This window comes from Mesocricetus auratus, unplaced genomic scaffold, assembly GCF_017639785.1.
Source record: "Mesocricetus auratus isolate SY011 unplaced genomic scaffold, BCM_Maur_2.0 Super-Scaffold_100021, whole genome shotgun sequence".
NCBI lineage: Eukaryota > Metazoa > Chordata > Mammalia > Rodentia > Cricetidae > Mesocricetus > Mesocricetus auratus.
Window position 1 is genome coordinate 4,345,797 of NW_024429202.1, and position 18,726 is coordinate 4,364,522.

General features: G+C 44.7%; 1 protein-coding gene across 1 annotated transcript in view; it reads right to left on the bottom strand.

Annotated features, from left to right (window-relative positions):
• Kif6 (kinesin family member 6) overlaps nt 1-18,726 on the bottom strand; it is a 290,945-nt gene that overhangs the window by 262,978 nt on the left and 9,241 nt on the right. Inside the window, exon 3 of the mRNA XM_040729501.1 lies at nt 16,598-16,672. Within this exon, the coding sequence (XP_040585435.1) occupies nt 16,598-16,672 (75 nt within the window). The remainder of the gene's footprint in view (nt 1-16,597; nt 16,673-18,726) is intronic.

Consider the following 18,726-nt stretch of genomic DNA (forward strand, 5'->3'; position numbering starts at 1 on the left):
CCCCACACACTAATAGTGAGAGACTTCAACAACCCACTATCTCCACTGAACAGGTCTCCCAGATGGAAGCTTAACAGAGAAATAGGAGAACAGAGGTTATGACTCAAATGGACTTAACACACATCTATAAAACATTACACCCAAACACAAAAGAATATACCTTCTTCTCAGCACCTCATGGAACCTTCTCAAAAATCGACCACATACTCAGTAACAAAGCGAACTTCAACCGACATAAAAATTGAAATGAACCCCTGTGCCCTATCAGATCACCACAGTTTAAAGTCAGAATTCAACAACAACATTAATTTCAGAAAGCTCACAAACACATGGAAATTGAACAATGATCAACTGAACCACCACTGTGTCAAGGAAGAAATGAAGAAAGAAACTTCCTAAAATTTAATGAAAATGACCTCACAACATACTCAAGCTTATGGGACACAATGAAAGCAGTGCTGAGAGGAAAATTCATAGCACTAAAGGCCTACACAAAGAAGATGGAAAAAAATCGCACACTAGTGAATTAACAGAACAACCAAAAGCACTAGATCAAAAAGAAGCAAACTCACCCAGAAGGAATAGATGGAAAGAAATAGTCAAATTGAGGGCTGAAATCATTAAAATAGAAACAAAGAAAACAATGCAAAGAATCAGTGAGACAGAAAAATGGTTCTTTGAGAAATTCAACAAAATAGACTAACCTTTATCCAAACTAACCAAAGGCAGAGAGAACATGCAAACCAACAATCAGAAATGAAAAAGAAACATAACAACAAACACTGAGGAAATCCAAATAATCATCAGGTCATACTTCAAAAACAGGTACTCCACAAAAGTGGAAATCTTTAAGGAGATAGACAATTTTCTAGATAAGTACCACATACCAAAATTAAATCAAGAACAGATAAACAACTTAAACACACCTATAACCCCTAAGGAAATAGAAACATGCATCAATAGTCTCCCAACAAAAAGCCCAGGCCCAGATGGATTCAGAGCAGAATTCTACCAGAAATTCAAAGAAGAGCTAATACCAATAATCCTCAAATTATTCCACACAATAGAAACAGAAGGAATATTGCCAAACTCTTTTTACAAGCTACACTCAATTACATTGATACCCAAACCACACAAAAACACAACTAAGAAAGAAAATTACAGACCAATCTCCATCATGAAAATAGATGCAAAAATACTCAATAAAACACTGGCAAATGGAATTCAAGAACACATCATAAAAATCATCTGCCATGACCAAGTAGGATTCATCCTAGAGATGCAAGGATGGTTCAATGAAATCTACCATATAAACAAACTAAAAAAAAAACCATGATTATCTCACTAGCTGCTGAAAAAGCCTTCAACAAAATTCAACGCCCCTTCATAATAAAGGTCTTGGGGAGAACAGATCCGGATACATGGAACATACCTAAACATAACAAAGGCAATATACAGTAACTCAACAGCCAACATCAAACTAAATGAAGAGAAACTCAAAGCAATCCCACTGAAATAAGGAACAAGACATGGCTGTCCACTCTCTCCATATCTATTCAACATAGTACTTCAAGTTCTAGTTATAGCAATAAGACAACCAAAAGAGATCAAAGGGATACAAATTTGAAAAGTCAAAATGTCACTATTTGCTGATGATATGATAGTATACATAAGTGACCCAAAAATTCTACCATGGAACTCCTATAGCTGATAAACCCCTTCAGCAAAGTGGCAGGATACAAGATTAACTCAAAAGAAATCAGTAGCCCTTATATACAGATGATAAAAGGCTGAAAAGGAAATCAGAGAAGCATCACCCTTCACAATAGCCACAAATAACATAAAATACCTTGGGGTAACTCTAACCAAACAAGTGAAACACCAGTATGACAAGAATTTCAAGTCTTTAAAGAAAGAAATTAAAGAAGATATCTGAAAATGGAAAGATCTCCCATGCTCTTAGATAGGTAGGATCAACATAGTAAAAATGGCAATCCTACCAAAAGTAATCTACAGATTCAATGCAATTCCCATCAAAATCCCAGCACAATTCTTCACAGGCTTTGAAAGAACAATACTCAACTTCATGTGGAAAAACAAACCCAGGATAGCTAAAACTACCCTGTACAATAAAGGGGCATCACCATCCCTGACTTCAAGCTCTACTATAGAGATATAGTAATGAAAACAGCTTGGTATTGGCATAAAAACAGGCAGGTGGACCAATGGAATCAAATTAAAGACCCGGATATCAACCCACACACCTATGAACACCTACTTTTTGACAAAGAAGCTAAAAATATAAAATGGAAAAAAGAAAAATATTCAACAAATGGTGCTGGTATAACTGGCTCTTAACATGTAGAAGACTGCAAATAGATCCATATCTATCACCATGTACAAAACTCAAGTCCAAATGGATCAAAGACATCAATATAAATCCAGCCACACTGAACCTCATAGACAAGAAAGTGGGAAATACATTTGAACACATAGACACAGGAGACCTCTTCCTAAATAGAACACCAGTAATACAGACTCTGAGAGCAACAATTAATAAATGGAACCTCCTGAAACTGAGAAGCTTCTGTAAAGCAAAGAACATTTTGTCAACAAGACAAAATGGCTCCCTACAGAATGGGAAAAGATCTTCACCAACCCTACATCTGACAGAGGGCTGATCTACAAAATATACAAAGAACTCAAGAAACTAGAAATCAAACTGCCAAATAAGCCAAATTTTTAAAAATGGGGTACAGATCTTAATAGAGAATTTGCAACAGAAAAATCTCAAATGGCAGAAAGACACTTAAGGAAATGCTCAACATCCTTAGCCATCAGGGAAATGCATATCAAAACAACTCTGAGATACCATCTTACTCCTGTCAGAACAGCTAACATCAAAAACACCAATGACAGCTTATACTGGAGAGGACGTGGAGAAAGGGGAACATTCCTCCATTGCTGGTGGGAGTGCAAACCTATACAGCCACTGTGGAAATCAGTATGGCCATTTCTTAGAAAATTAGGGATCAACCTACCTCAAGACCCTGCAATACCACTGTTGGCCATATACCCAAAGGAGGCACATTCACACCACAAGGACATTTGCTCAACTATGTTCATAGCAATATTATCTGGAAAAAGCCTAGATGCCCTTCAATTGAAGAATGGATAAAGAAAATGTGGTATATTTACACAATGGAGTACTACCTCAGCAGTAAGAAACAATGATTTCCTAAAATTGGCAGGCAAATGGGCAGAACTAGAAAAAAACAACATCGAAAATCAGGAAGACAAATATAGTATGTACTTACACGTAAATGGACACCAGAAATAAATCAAAAGATACACAGCCTATATAATCTACAACCCCAGAGAAGCTTGAACCCTCTTCCAGAAACAGATGGAAACAGATGCAGAAATCCACAAGTAACCTATGGGCCAGGCTCCTAGAGTACAATCAAAGTGAGGGAAGAGTGATAATATAAACAAAGGAGTCAAGACCATGATGGGGAAACTCACAGAATCAGCTGACCCGAGCTAGTGAGAGATCACTGACTCAGGTCTGACAAACAGGGAACCTGCATAAGACCAAACTAGACTCCCTTAATGTGGGTGACAATAGAACAGCTGGAGCAATATATTAGGCCACTGGCAGTGGGTTCAAGATCTAACACTAATGTACAAACTGACTTAGTGGAGCCCATTCTCTATGGAGACATGCCTTGCCCAACCTAGATAAAGGGGTGTGGGGGTGGAGAGTTTACTTGGTCCTGCCATAGACTTCCTATGGGAGGCCTCACCCTCTCCATGGAGCAGATGGGAGGAGGGCAGCGTGGAGGGCTTGGGAAGAAAGGATGGAGGAGGAACTGGGATTGGAATGTAAAACATAAATAAAAACAACAGTAAAATAAACAAAGCCCCACACAAGACAAAAAACAAAGAATGGATGAAATGTTGGATCTTTGAAAAGATAAATAAGACTGGCAAATTTGTAGCCAAATTAACAAAGAGAAAGAGAAGACCCAGATTATTAAAATTAGAAATAAAAGAGAAGATAATGGAGCAAACACCAATGAAATTGAAGACACCATAAGTACATAACCCAGAGCCTACTAAAAGAAGTGTCTAGTATGATTTCATACTGAAGGTGTGTGTGCTATGAAAACAAGGTAAACCCTCACTAAAGATCAGAGAAACACCCATTAAAATCCCAGCACAATTCTTCACAGACCTTGAAAGAACAATAATCAATTTTGTATGGAAAAACAAAAGACCCAGGATAGCCAAAACAACCCTGTTCAACAAGGCAACGTCCGGAGGCATCACCATCCCTGACCTCAAGCTCTATTATAGAGCTATAGTCCTGAAAACATCTTGGTATTGGCACAAAAATAGACAGGTAGACCAATGGAATCGAATTGAAAATCCGGGTATTAACCCACACACGTACGAACATCTGATCTTTGACAAAGAAGCTAAAAATATACAATGGAATAAAGAAAGCATCTTCAACAAATGGTGCTGGCATAATTGGAGACTGGCATGTAGAAGAATGCGGATCGATCCATGTTTATCGCCATGCACAAAACTTAAGTCCAAATGGATCAAAGACCTCAACATAAATCCAGCCACACTGAACCTCTTAGAAGAGAAAGTGGGTGGTACCCTTGAACGAATTGGTACAGGAGACAGCTTCCTGAACATAACACCAGTAGCACAGACAGTGAGATCAACAATTAATAAATGGGACCTACTGAAACTGAGAAGCTTCTGTAAGGCAAAGGACACAGTCAGCAAGACAAAAAGGCAGCCCACAGAATGGGAAAAATATTCACTAATCCCACATCTGACAGAGGGTTGATCTCCAAAATTTACAAAGAACTCAAGAAGCAAGTCTCCAAAACAGCAAAGGACCCAATTAAGAAGTGGGCTGCAGAACTAAATAGAGAGTTTTCAATAGAGGAGTCTAAAATGGCTGAGAGGCACTTGAGAAAGTGCTCAACATCCTTAGCCATCCGGGAAATGCAAATCAAAACAACTCTGAGATACCATCTCACTCCTGTCAGAATGGCTAAAATCAAAAACACCAATGACAATTTATGCTGGAGAGGATGTGGTGAAAGGGGGACACTCCTCCATTGCTGGTGGGAGTGCCAACTGGTTCAGCCACTTTGGAAAGCAGTATGGAGATTCCTCAGAAAAATGGGAATAAACCTACCACAAGACCCAGCAACTCCACTCTTAGGCATATATCCAAAAGATGCCCATTCATACAACAAAGATGTCTGTTCCACTATGTTCATAGCAGCTTTATTTGTAATAGCCAGAACTTGGAAGCAACCTAGATGTCCCTCACCCGAAGAGTGGATAGAGAAAATGTGGTACATCTACACAATGGAGTACTATTCAGCAGAAAAAATAATGGAATCATGAGATTCGCAGGCAAATGGATGACACTAGAAGAAACCATCCTGAGTGAGGTAACCCAGTCACAAAAAGAGAAACATGGCATGTACTCTCTCATATATGGATTTTAGACATAGATCTGGGGAGTGCCAGCCTACAATCCTATGGCCAGAGAGTCTGGGAAACAGAAACTTCATTTAGTGGCTGGTTAAGTACTGAGCTGAACTCAAGAAAGCCAGTATCAGAGAGGGAGGACTGATGATCAAAGGGATTAAGACTGGGCTGGTTGAACCCCCAGAAACAGCTGACCAGACAAAGGTTAACTCTTGAATCCCAGGCATCAGCCTGGGAATCCAGCATGGGACTGATCAAGACCCCCTGAATCTGGGTGTCAGTGAGGAGGCCTAGGTAATCTATTGAGCCTTGGACAGCAGATCAGTACCCATCCCAAGTATACACACGGTCTCTGGACTCCCATAGAACAATGTGAGGTGCACTCTCACCCTGAACTCTTGGGGAAGGGTCTAGGCCCTGCCCTATATGAAATGACAGACTATGGACACCCCCATGGAGGGCCTCACCCTCCCTGGGGGAATGAGGGGATAACGGGGGGGGGGGGATGGGGGGAGGGCAAGGGAGGAGGGGAGGGAAAAGGAGAGGGACCTGGAACTGACTTGTGAAGCAACCTTGTTTCTTATCTAAATTAAAAAAAAAAGAATTAAAAAATCATAAAAAAATGGAAAATAAAAGTAATCAATAACTTGAAAAAAAAGAAATAGAAGGTAATTTTCATGTGCAAGCTTATGCAAATTGGTATTACACCCCCATTGAGATCTATGCTGTAGGAATGCAAATCCTTTTAGTTTCATACCACTTAGATATTTTAAACAGTATACACATTTAATAGGAGATATGTTTATATCCAAGAATTTTTAAGAAATAAACATTCTATCATGAAGCAAAAAAAAAAAAAAAAAAAAAAAAGATCAGAGAAACAAGCAAAGCTCCATCCTGGAAACCTTTGGGTGAGTGCTGGTACCGCACTCTGTGCAGGAAAAATGGATGCAACTAGTACAAAACAGAATGCTCAAGCATCGCGGCCGTGGAAGAGAGCCTGGCTCAGGAGGACAGCAAGCCGGAAGAGAAGAGAAGGACGGACGATACAGCAAAGCCAGAGAAACTGCATGCGGAGGGGAGAGACACCAGGGCACATGAATGACCAGATGTGGACTTTTTTTTTTGGTTTTTGAGACAGGGTTTCTCTGTATTGTTTTGGAGACTGTCCTGGAACTTGCTTTGTAGACCAAGCTGGCCTCGAACTCACAGAGATCCGCCTGCTTCTGCCTCCCGAGTGCTGGGATTAAAGGCGTGCGCCACCAACGCCCAGCGATAAGTTCTATTTTCAATAAAAGAAAAATCAAAGAATTAACAAAATACTATTTTAAGCAGGTAAGTAAAACATGAAGCATTTCCTGATAACTCATTTTATTACTATTGCTTTTATGTTCATTATCTCTGTGTGTGTGTGTGTGTGTGTGTGAAAGTCAGAAGGCGACTTCCTGGAGTCAATTCTCTCTCTCCATTGACGGATCCGAGCATCGGTGCTGGCCACCGGCTTTGCTTGACCAGCAGCATTGCCTACTGAGCCACCTCAACACTCCAGAAACTAAACTAAGAACAATTATTCTGCACAATACAAATTTTCAATTCATTAAAGGCAAAATCATATTTGCATGCAACTGCAAAGGTTGTGCTTGTGTCACTTTACCTAATGACTAAATCTTGGCTGGTATCTGGCACTTCAGGATAGAGATCTTCAGTGGCTTTCAGGGTTTGCAATACATCCATTGACTGGATAATCATCAATGCCGAGGATACCACTGCAAAAATACGCAGTTCGAAATGGCAGAAGTATGGGTGGAGGCATTCTAGAAATTGTGGGAAGTTTGGTCCTAATCCCTAGCTAAAATTCACTTAATGACTTATTTTTATGAAACTCAAGTCTAATTCAATAGCACATAAATGCTCGCTTCCATGCTGAAGAATGACAACAGGGGAGGGCTTACAGGCTTTATTTTCAGTAGTGAAAACACTGTTTTAGAAGGGCAGAAAGAAGGCTTTGATGCAGTGGTTAAAATATTACAGTCTGTAACCTACAGTCTCCAGCCTCAGCATCTGTTGGCAATGAACGGCCTGAGGGCACACATGGTGTAGAGGGCTCAAGCTTTGAGATCAGGCCAAAGGCTGCACAGAAGCCACATGCTGCAACACAAGGACAGCAGTGGAGTCCCGGGGTGTGGCACTGGGGGCCGATGTGGAATCCCGGGATGTGGCACTGGGGGCTGATGTGGAGTCCCGGGGTGTGGCACTGGGGGCTGATGTGGAGTCCCGGGGTGTGGCACTGGGGGCTGATGTGGAGTCCCGGGGTGTGGCACTGGGGGCTGATGTGGAGTCCCGGGGTGTGGCACTGGGGGCTGATGTGGAGTCCTAGGGTGTGGCACTGGGGGCTGATGTGGAATCCCGGGATGTGGCACTGGGGGCTGCTGTGGAATCCTGGGGTGTGGCACTGGGGGCTGATGTGGAGTCCTGGGGTGTGGCACTGGGGGCCGATGTGGAGTCCAGGGGTGTGGCACTGGGGGCTGATGTGGAGTCCTGGGGTGTGGCACTGGGGGCTGCTGTGGAGTCCCGGGGTGTGGCACTGGGGGCTGATGTGGAGTCCCGGGGTGTGGCACTGGGGGCTGATGTGGAGTCCTGGGGTGTGGCACTGGGGGCCGATGTGGAGTCCTGGGGTGTGGCACTGGGGGCTGATGTGGAGTCCAGGGGTGTGGCACTGGGGGCCGATGTGGAGTCCTGGGGTGTGGCACTGGGGGCTGATGTGGAGTCCCGGGGTGTGGCACTGGGGGCTGATGTGGAATCCCGCGGTGTGGCACTGGAGGCCGATGTAGAGTCCCGGGGTGTGGCACTGGAGGCCGATGTGGAGTCCTGGGGTGTGGCACTGGGGGCCGATGTGGAGTCCCGGGGTGTGGCACTGGGGGCCGATGTGGAGTCTTGGGGTGTGGCACTGCAGTGAAATCGTGAACTGTAACACAGGCCCACGCTGCCAGAAACAAGTCAGACTCGCTAACATTGAGTTTGGATTGACTAACTTCTGGTTGTGGTGCACTAAATACTTTACTGTTGCTGGTTTTCCCATAACTCTCATAGTCAGTTACACGACATTGCATGAGGTGTCCACCCAAATTTAAGAAGTTCTGGGCTGAATGTTGAGGGTGAGAGTGAAGACTCCAATTAACCTCAGAGTAACAATCACAAACACTGCCTGCCTGGGACAGGGATGGATGGAGAAGGAGGTTCACACTCATTGAACTAGGAAACTAAGAGGACAGATGGAAGAGGCCGCAGGCAACGGGAAATGCAGCCTTGAGCAAGGGCACTGTCTGCATAGCTTTGCCCATCGACGAAGATTTGTCTGTTAACAACAAAACGCATAGACAAGATCATAGGGCAAGGGTGGGGAAATGTGCAGGGTGGCCATTTAAATTTGCATCTCAGATACATCTGAGTAAATCTTAGTACACTGTGATGTTTACATGCAATTCACCCCCCTATGCTACTGCTAGCTAAGTCTTACAATCCCAGTTGGACTTGAACCTGAACAGGCAAGTTTGAAAAAGGCAAACAGCACCAAATGCAGAAGGTACCTCAGTAATGTAGGTAAGAGCCATAGGGACAGCAGAGGAAGGACAAGCAAATGGGGGAGGGACAGAAACATGATGGACAGTGGGGAGGACTGAAAAGTGATGATGGACAGTAGGGAGGACAGACACGTGATGATGGAGTGGGGAGGACTGACAAGTGATGATGGAGTGGGGAGGACACACACATGATGATGGAGTGGGGAGGACAGACACATGATGGAGTGGGGAGGACAGACATGTGATGGAGTGGGGAGGACAGACATGTGATGGAGTGGGGAGGACACACACGTGACGATGGAGTGGGGAGGACAGACACGTGATGATGGAGTGGGGAGGACAGACACATGATGATGGAGTGGGGAGGACAGACATGTGATGGAGTGGGGAGGACACACACGTGATGATGGAGTGGGGAGGACAGACACATGATGATGGAGTGGGGAGGACAGACATGTGATGGAGTGGGGAGGACAGACACGTGATGATGGAGTGGGGAGGACAGACACGTGATGATGGAGTGGGGAGGACACACACGTGATGATGGAGTGGGGAGGACAGACACATGATGCAGTGGGGAGGACAGACATGTGATGATGGAGTGGGGAGGACAGACATGTGATGGAGTGGGGAGGACAGACACGTGATGATGGAGTGGGGAGGACAGACACATGATGATGGACAGTGGGGAGGACAGACACGTGATGATGGAGTGGGGAGGACAGACACATGATGCAGTGGGGAGGACAGACATGTGATGATGGAGTGGGGAGGACAGACATGTGATGGAGTGGGGAGGACAGACACGTGATGATGGAGTGAGGAGGACAGACACATGATGGAGTGGGGAGGACACACACATGATGATGGAGTGGGGAGGACAGATACGTGATGATGGAGTGGGGAGGACAGACACGTGATGATGGACAGTGGGGAGGACAGACATGTGATGGAGTGGGGAGGAAAGACACGTGATGATGGAGTGGGAGGACACACACGGGATGGAGTGGGGAGGACAGACACGTGATGATGGAGTGGGGAGGACAGACACGTGATGATGGAGTGGGGAGGACAGACACATGATGGAGTGGGAGGACAGACACATGATGGAGTGGGAGGACAGACACGTGATGATGGAGTGGGGAGGACAGACATGTGATGATGGAGTGGGGAGGACAGGCACGTGATGATGGAGTGGGGAGGACACACACGTGATGATGGAGTGGGGAGGACACACACGTGATGATGGAGTGGGGAGGACACACATGATGATGGAGTGGGAGGACAGACACGTGATGATGGAGTGGGGAGGACAGACACGTGATGATGGAGTGGGGAGGACAGACACATGATGGAGTGGGAGGACAGACACATGATGGAGTGGGGAGGACAGGCACATGATGGAGTGGGGAGGACACACATGATGATGGAGTGGGAGGACAGACACGTGATGATGGAGTGGGGAGGACACACACGTGATGATGGAGTGGGGAGGACACACATGATGATGGAGTGGGAGGACAGACACATGATGATGGAGTGGGAGGACAGACACGTGATGATGGAGTGGAGAGGACAGACACGTGATGATGGAGTGAGGAGGACAGACACATGATGGAGTGGGGAGGACACACACATGATGGAGTGGGGAGGACAGACACATGATGGTCAGAAGAGGAAGGACAAACAAGCTGGGGAGGGACAGACGCATGTCTAGGTGGCAAAGGGTGAGGGGCCTTCTGATCTCATGCCTTCCAGGCAAGTCAGTGACAAAGACTGCCAGTGTGGATGCAAGTGAGACTCAGAGAAACTGGATATGGGGAGCCTTCTGGCCACTGGCAGGTGCCACTCACTCTGAGGAGTTTACAGGTCCATAGTTTCTCCCAATCTCATTGTAACGGCTGCTAACTGTCAGCTTGTCAAAATCACATTCACTGGAGAGATGGGCCGTGACATTGTCTATGTCCTGCTTATCAATCGGAAGCACAGGCCTAACTGCACAGGTGTCCTTCTCCTGCAGCCATTCAGCTTCTATTATTATTATTGTCATTATCAACAGCCGGGTTTTTTGAAACAGGGACTCCATCGACCAGGGTGACCTAGAATTATGTAGCCTAGTTTAGATGCACAGCATCCATGTAAACAGCCAGGCATGACAGTGTGTGCCTGCAATCCTAGTGCTGGGCAGAGGTGAGGCAGGAGCACAGCTGGGGCATTCTCGCCAACCAGTCTAGCCAGGAGGTTAGTTACGGGTTCAGTGAAAATTCCATCTCAGAAGTAGTGTGGAGAGCAAGAGGAAGACACCAGATGCCACTCTCTAACCCACAATCATATGTGCCCTCACATACAAGTGTACATACAGCAACACATATAAACACATTACACCATATACCCCAACACACAGACACACAGACAGACATACACATACACACATACCCACATACCCACATACATATACGAACACACATGCACATATGCACATATACACACACATACACAGATGCAAGTCTATATAGTTACAGTACATAACAGGGGTGTGTGTGTGTGTGTGTGTGTGTGTGTGTTTTGCTGGGAATGATATTTAGGGACTCATACACAATAGTCAAGTTTTCTCCCACTGAATTATATTCCCAGCCCACAGTTCAGGGGTTTTTTCATATATAAAAGATTTTTCCTATTTCAGATAATGCTCGGATTTTTGTCTTAAGGTGAAGAAAACTTGGTAATGATAAAGTAACACCAAATTACATCAGAGAAAAAGGGACACTGAAGGTCTGAATTCTACTGCCTGGAAGTGAACACAGGTTAGTGACTATGTATGTGAACCCTAAAGAGCCATGGGTGAAGGATTCTTAGTTATGAATGAAGATAAACCCAACACATTGATACACTAGAGGAAATAGATTCGTCAACCAAAGAAAACGTTATGACCATCAAATCCCTAACACAAAATATCCAGGAAAATAAGCATAACACAACCAGCTAGGGACCCAAAGTTGGAGAAGCAACAACACTGCAGCAAAACCACACTGTACTTGTTAACACTAACATGGAAGCAAAATGGGGCCTAAGAAGAGATAAATGTCCTTTAAGCAATGCAAATATTTACTTTTAATTATGTGTATGCCTGTGTATCTGTGTATGTGCATATGAGTGCAATGCCCACAGAGGCCAGAAGAGGGCACAGATCCCCAGAGCAGGAATCAGAAGCAGTTGTGAGATGCCATGCTGATGCCAAGCAGTGAATTTCGGTTCTCTACAAGAACAGCAAGTGCTCTTAACCATCGAGCCCCTCTGAAGCCTAGAAATACTCTCAGCAAGTAGGTATGAATTAAGTCACTGGGAGGTTTGTTTGCGCTGGCTTCAGCATTCTGAAAGTGTGTTATGGCTCAAAACATGCAACAATGGCAAAACATCCCGAAGAACACAGGGCGAGCGCGTGGCTCCACATGGGAATTTCTGTTAACTGAAGTAAATAAAACGCAAACGCGTTAGCTGGGAACATTTTAAAGAATCGATAAAGTGATTTGCCTTTCATTGCTATTCATGTACAATTTGGGGTGCCCTAGAAACTGTGTATTTATCTAACAGTTTCAGACATCACTAATTCCACAGTTACCTGCTGGACACCACTGAGGTGATGGCAACAGATGTCTGGAAATCACAGGGGCAGAACAGGAGGCGACAGACAGTGAGTAACAGACACTGTACAAGGAAAGGCCATTCCAGGTGGCTAGTGCCATGGGTACGATGGACATCAGGCAGGGGGAGGGCGTCAGGAACGCCATGTTGGTGAGGTAGGGCATGCCGTTTTTACAAGGTGGTCAGGGTGAGCCTCCTTAGTAAGGTGACATGAACAAAGGCTTGTTAGGATTTTGTAAGATTTTACTGTTTTCTTTTTAATTATCTATATATGTGTATGTCTCGATCCCATAGATCACCTTGGCCTTCAGTTAGTAAACTCCTGCCTCAGCCTCCCAAGAGCTAGGATTATAGTCTGGGCCTGAAACATTAGCTCTTTGCTAACAATCACTGAATGGTGCCAGGTATACATTATTCCCAGCACTCAGGAGGCAGAGGCAGGAAGAGCTCTGAGTTTAAGACCAGTCTGGTCTACAGAGAGAGTTCCAGGACAGCCAGGGCTGTGTAGTGAGACTCTGTCTCAAAATGAATTATTAACTAATCAATCAATTGCTTAATTTCACTGAATGAATGATGACTAAAGTTTAATTTATATGTATAATTATTTTCTTCTAAGAGTATTTATACACTTGCGTGCACTAACTGTGGTTGAGTGTGAGTGAGTTATGGGCCCATCAGAGACTGTAGACACTTGGATCACAGGAAGGAAAATCCAGGAAATGGAAGTGACATTTGCTTCCCCACCTCCATGAGACTGTGCCATATAAACGCATATCTTAGCCTGCGCTTTCTCAAGGGCAAGAGCAAGGAGTTAGGTGACATGGTTCAATGATGATGGGGGGGGATGAGGTTAGACAAAATGACCTTTCAGTAACAAGAATGGCATCCATGAGGTTAGCAAGGGTACCAGATACTAAGTGTGATTATAGAAACACAAAGGTCAGATCAGAGAAAGGTAGACTCTCATCTTACATCCACAGCTTCATAACTGTGTGGTCAAGCAAAAGTCCACCAAATGCCCACGCCCTGGTTTCCCACCCAAAGCACCATCTGACACTATATGAGATTCCTTCATTAGCTGAGGGAGATTCTCCACAGGACAGTGCTCCGAACTTGTCAAAGCATTTAGGGGCACACATAAATGTATTCTCAGTGTTTTCTGACAACCCTAAGTAAATCTGTGTGCTATTTATTGAAGAATATGCTGTAAATTCAGACCCAGAACTCAAGGGTGAGAATAAAGGGGAAGCCCAAAATTCAGAGGACAGAAATCCTATCAAGCAAGCTCATGCTCCAGGTGCCGATATTTGGATCTGCAAAGGACGAAGAACTGAACAAACTCAGTGGTGTACCGGCCACACCCCACCTATGTAATGTGTGTCTTAAGTATGGCTGTGCTATTGACAGTCAGTTACAAATCCAGCACTACAGTCAAAGTCTTGCCAGCTGTTGCCCATCACTGCCCATCTGTGCAGGAAAGAGCTCCCAGAAGGCCTTGTTTCTGTTGGCCTTCCCTAACTATCATTCTTTGGAAGGACAGTAAGACAAACTGGATCTTGGAGCCATCTGTGAATGCATCACCTTCAGATACAGATTTGAGATTAAGAAAAGCTGAGGGAGGGAGCAGGGGCTCCAAGTGGGGGGTGGAGATGGGGGAGTCAGTAAAAGAGGAAGACAAGCTTCCCTCCACGAAGGAGTGAAGACATTTCCAAATAAAATAAAGACTAGAGGCTGGAGAGATGGCTCAACGGTCAGGAGCACTTCCTGCGCTTGCAGAGGACCTGGGTTTGGGTCCCAGCACCCACACTGTAGCCCACAACCATCTGGACCTCCAGTTTCAGGGACCCAAATGCCCACTTCTGTTCTCGGTAGGTATCTACACACTGTACCCACACATAAACACATACATACCACTTTTTACATTAAATTCAAGACTACCCCTTGAAAAATAAGCAAATCCAGCAATTATTGAAAGGAGTAGAATTCCAGTCTAGTTTGATGTCTGACTAGGGCAACCTGAATTTAATCCAAAGAAAGGTTTCATGACTATGGTTATAGAAGAAATACTTAACGCTCATGTGATTGTATTTTATCAATGAAGGAAGATTGTATGAGATGGAAAGAGCTTGCTTTAGCAAGCTCCATAATGGAGAAGTGTGAGAGACAGGGAGCAACAATGGGTTTCCCACACTGTCCACAGAAAGTGACATGAACTATGAGTTGAGAAAATTGGCTCATTTAGCAGAGACATTTTTCGTCTTAGCTGTAAAGATGGATGGGTACAGAACCATTCTAACAGCTTCAGGATCAGAGAGCAACCTCATTGGCAGGAGCTCCCAGTGAAATTCCTCACAAAGGACAAGGTGTTTGCCAAGGGCTGTGACTGTCTAGAGAAGTGGTTCCCAGGCTTCCTAACGCTGCGACCCTTTAAAACAGTTGTTCATGGTGTGCTGACCCCCAACCACAAAACTATTTGAACGCTACTTCCTAACCGTAACGTTGCTACCATTGGGAATCATAATGCAAATACTTTGGAGATAGAAGTTTGCCAAAGCGGTTGCCACTCACAGGTTGAGAACCACTGACCAAGATCCAAGAAAACTTTGCCAAGATACGTCAATAAGTTTGCATTTGACTATCCAGCACCATCATGCATATTTCATTCTTTGCAGTCACCAGCCTGGAAATAATGTAACATATGGCTCTACATAGTAAGGACCAAGCTTTCACAGGTCACTGAGGCAGGGCAGAGCCAACCATCATTAGGCTTCCTGAGTGTCATCTTTTAACCTTATTCTTTGCCCATCCAGTCATTTGTTTGAAATACTGAGGGGCCAAGGGAATTACTCTGTGGGTAAAGTGCTTGTTTGCCACATAGGAATGGGGACTGGACTCAGATTCCCAGCACTCATGGAAAAAGCCTGGCATGGCAGTGTATGCCTTCACCCCATCACTGTGAAACAGGCAGCTCCTGGGTGCTCACTGGCCAGCATTCCTGCTGAAATGGTGAATTCAGGCTCAGTGAGAGACTCTATCTTAAAAAATACGGCAGAGAAACCATTGAGATAGACATCTCCATACTGACCCCCAGCGACCTCTAGTTTCCACTTTCTCAAGCACTGATAAGTTCATACACACACACACACACACACGTGAACACACACATATACACTACATAGAAACACATGAAAATGAAATAATAATGGTAATAATAAAAAGAAATATTGAGCCAAGGAAAGTGCACTGAAATAACAGCTAGAAACCCATCTTGATTTTCAATACCAGTAGCTACACCACCTTGAACAGTGCCAGCCTACATAATCCTTGGTTTATGGAACCTATTAAAGGATCTCTCTATGTGTTTGTGTGTACGTGTCTGCATTGTTAGTATGTACACAGGTGTGTAGGTGACCTTGGAGGCTAGAAGAGGGTGTTAGGACCCCAGAGCTAGAGTTATAGGAGGTTGTGAGCTGCCATGTGGGTGCTGGGGACTGAACGCTGGTCTCTACAAATACAGTGTGTTCTCTTTACCATGGAGTCTTCCACTGATCCAGCCCACACAGGGCCTTTCAAAATGAGACTAAGAAGAGCCGAGTCATCACTCCCGCCCACACTGGACCGTTTAAAATGAGGCTGAGAAGAGCTATTCCATCTGCATCTCTGGTTTGCTTGGAGGCTCATAAACTGAGTCCAAAACAAGCAGTTATTGATATGAATAATTAATACCATCACCATTGTTTCATGCTCTGAAGCATTGATACATGGAAGCAAATGACCACAATTCCCCCAAGGACTGAAGACAAGATGAGAAGCCACAAACCCATGGATCAGAGTCTGGGAAGTCCTACCTCTCAGCGACTGGTTTGGCAATGACTTCGAAAATAATCTCTTGCTTTGCATCTTGGTCAAATATCCTTTGAAATCTGCAATGGGAAAACAGTAATTACCTCAAAGCTACACCTTGAAGGACTACTGGATTAATGAGTCTTGTTTTCATAAACACGTTTGTAACTGACCCCAAGCTGACATCACTGGGCTTAGCTAACCTAACACAATGTTTGCCCTGTCATCCCCCCCACACTGTGGCATTGTACTCTCGCTCACAAATGCTGAGTAAACAATATGGCTTTGACAAGATCTGTACAATTGTCCCCCTCTTAAAAAGATCACACCAGCTTTGAACCACATAATAAACTGTGTGTTCTGAGCTCTCAAGAGGGACGGTTCAGCAGGCTTTCTCGGACATGGAGACTTCTTAGATATGAATGCTCGGTCTTAGTTCATACTTATTTCTAGCTGCCTCTTATAACTTGGCTAAGCCTGTTTCTCTTTGTCTACGCTTTGCCTTGGGGCTTTACTTTCCCTCTGTATGCCCTACTTTCCTGTTTCTCGCTTGTCTGTCTGTCTGGCCCCGGCATCTCCTTCCCTTTCTCTCAAGCCTCGATTCCTCCTCCTCCTCTTCCTCCTTGTTGATTCTCTTTGCCTGCCACTCCTGCCTATCCCTCTACTGCCCAGCTATTAGCTGTTCAGCTTTTTATTAGACCAATCAGGTGCCTTAGGCAAGGTAAAACAGCAACACACCTTTACATAGTTAAACAAATGCTGCACAAACAATGGTAACACATCTTTGCCTAGCTGAACAAATATCCCACAACAGGACAGTGTCTGTGGCTAGTATCAGAGTCAAACCTCTAAAAATACATGAGTTGGGAACCCAAGCACGGATGTCTGTCCGTGAGGGAAGACTGCAAATGTGAACTGCACTACCCCTGAATGTAAGCATCTGCACTGCGGTTTCGTGCCCAGGCATTAGGTGCCTCCTATAACAGTGATGCCAGCTTTGGGTGCTGATGTCTCTTTTCCTTGCCCATTATTCAACAGTCAGAAAAGACTGCTGTGTCCTGCAAAGCCAGGTCTTCCTCAAAGGCAGGGACAGAAGTTCTGGGAGGGGGCAGAGTGCAGTCCCACCCTCCTTGCAGAATCACTCTTCAGGTTGGTGTAGGATGGCCAGCACAGCAGGACACTCGGGTGAGACAGTCTGCTCTTCTGCAGCAAGTTCAGTACCAACTGAAGCATCACAAAGGGGGTTCTTCCACGGAGCACCGCCTGGCCTGATTTATGTTTTCCATGTATTTAACTCTCTCTCCCTCCCTCTCCCTCCCCTCCCCTTTCTCTCTGTGCATATGTGTACATGTGCAGCGGTCAGAAGACAACACTGGTGTCTTTCCTTGGATTTCATCCGCCTTTAGTTTTGAAGACAGGTCTCTCGCTGGCCTGGGGTTCACCGAGCAGGCTGGGCTGACTGGTCACCAAGCTCAAGTGCCTCTGTCTCCCTGGTCCAGGTTTATAGGCATGCCTTCCCATCTGGCTTTTAAAATGATGTAGGTTCTGGGGATCCAACACAGGTTATCATGGTTGCAAAGTAAGCACTTTGCCAAATAAGATCTGTTCCCAGCGCCTTACATTTTTCAAGATAGAGGTGGAGCAGATACAGTCTTCAAAGTAAGAACTCTCAAGCGAAACTTTTGAGGATATCTTTAGCAGCTTTCATGGTGGCTTTGGATCTCTGGTCAGGATGCCTGCCTACTACATAAGTCATTTGGCCACATCTATCTGAAGGGGTGAGACAGCAGGGGACATATAAGGCAGTTTTACCACTGGGGAGTACAGATGGATGCCCTGAGTTAGATTAGAAATACCAAATAGAAAGAAATGTATCATCACAGACCAATATTAAATTCCAACCTTCATCTGAGATGAGCAAATGGTGAGACAGTCTAAGGCAACAGTCCTCAACCTTCCTAATGCTGTGGTGACCCCCAACCCTAAAATGACTTTGTTGCTATTTCATAACTGTAATTTTTCTACTGTTATGAATTATAATGCAAATATCTGTGTTTTCTGATGGTCTTAGGCAACCTCTGTGAAAGGGTCATTCAACTTCATGGGGGTCACAATCCATAGGTTGAGAACCACT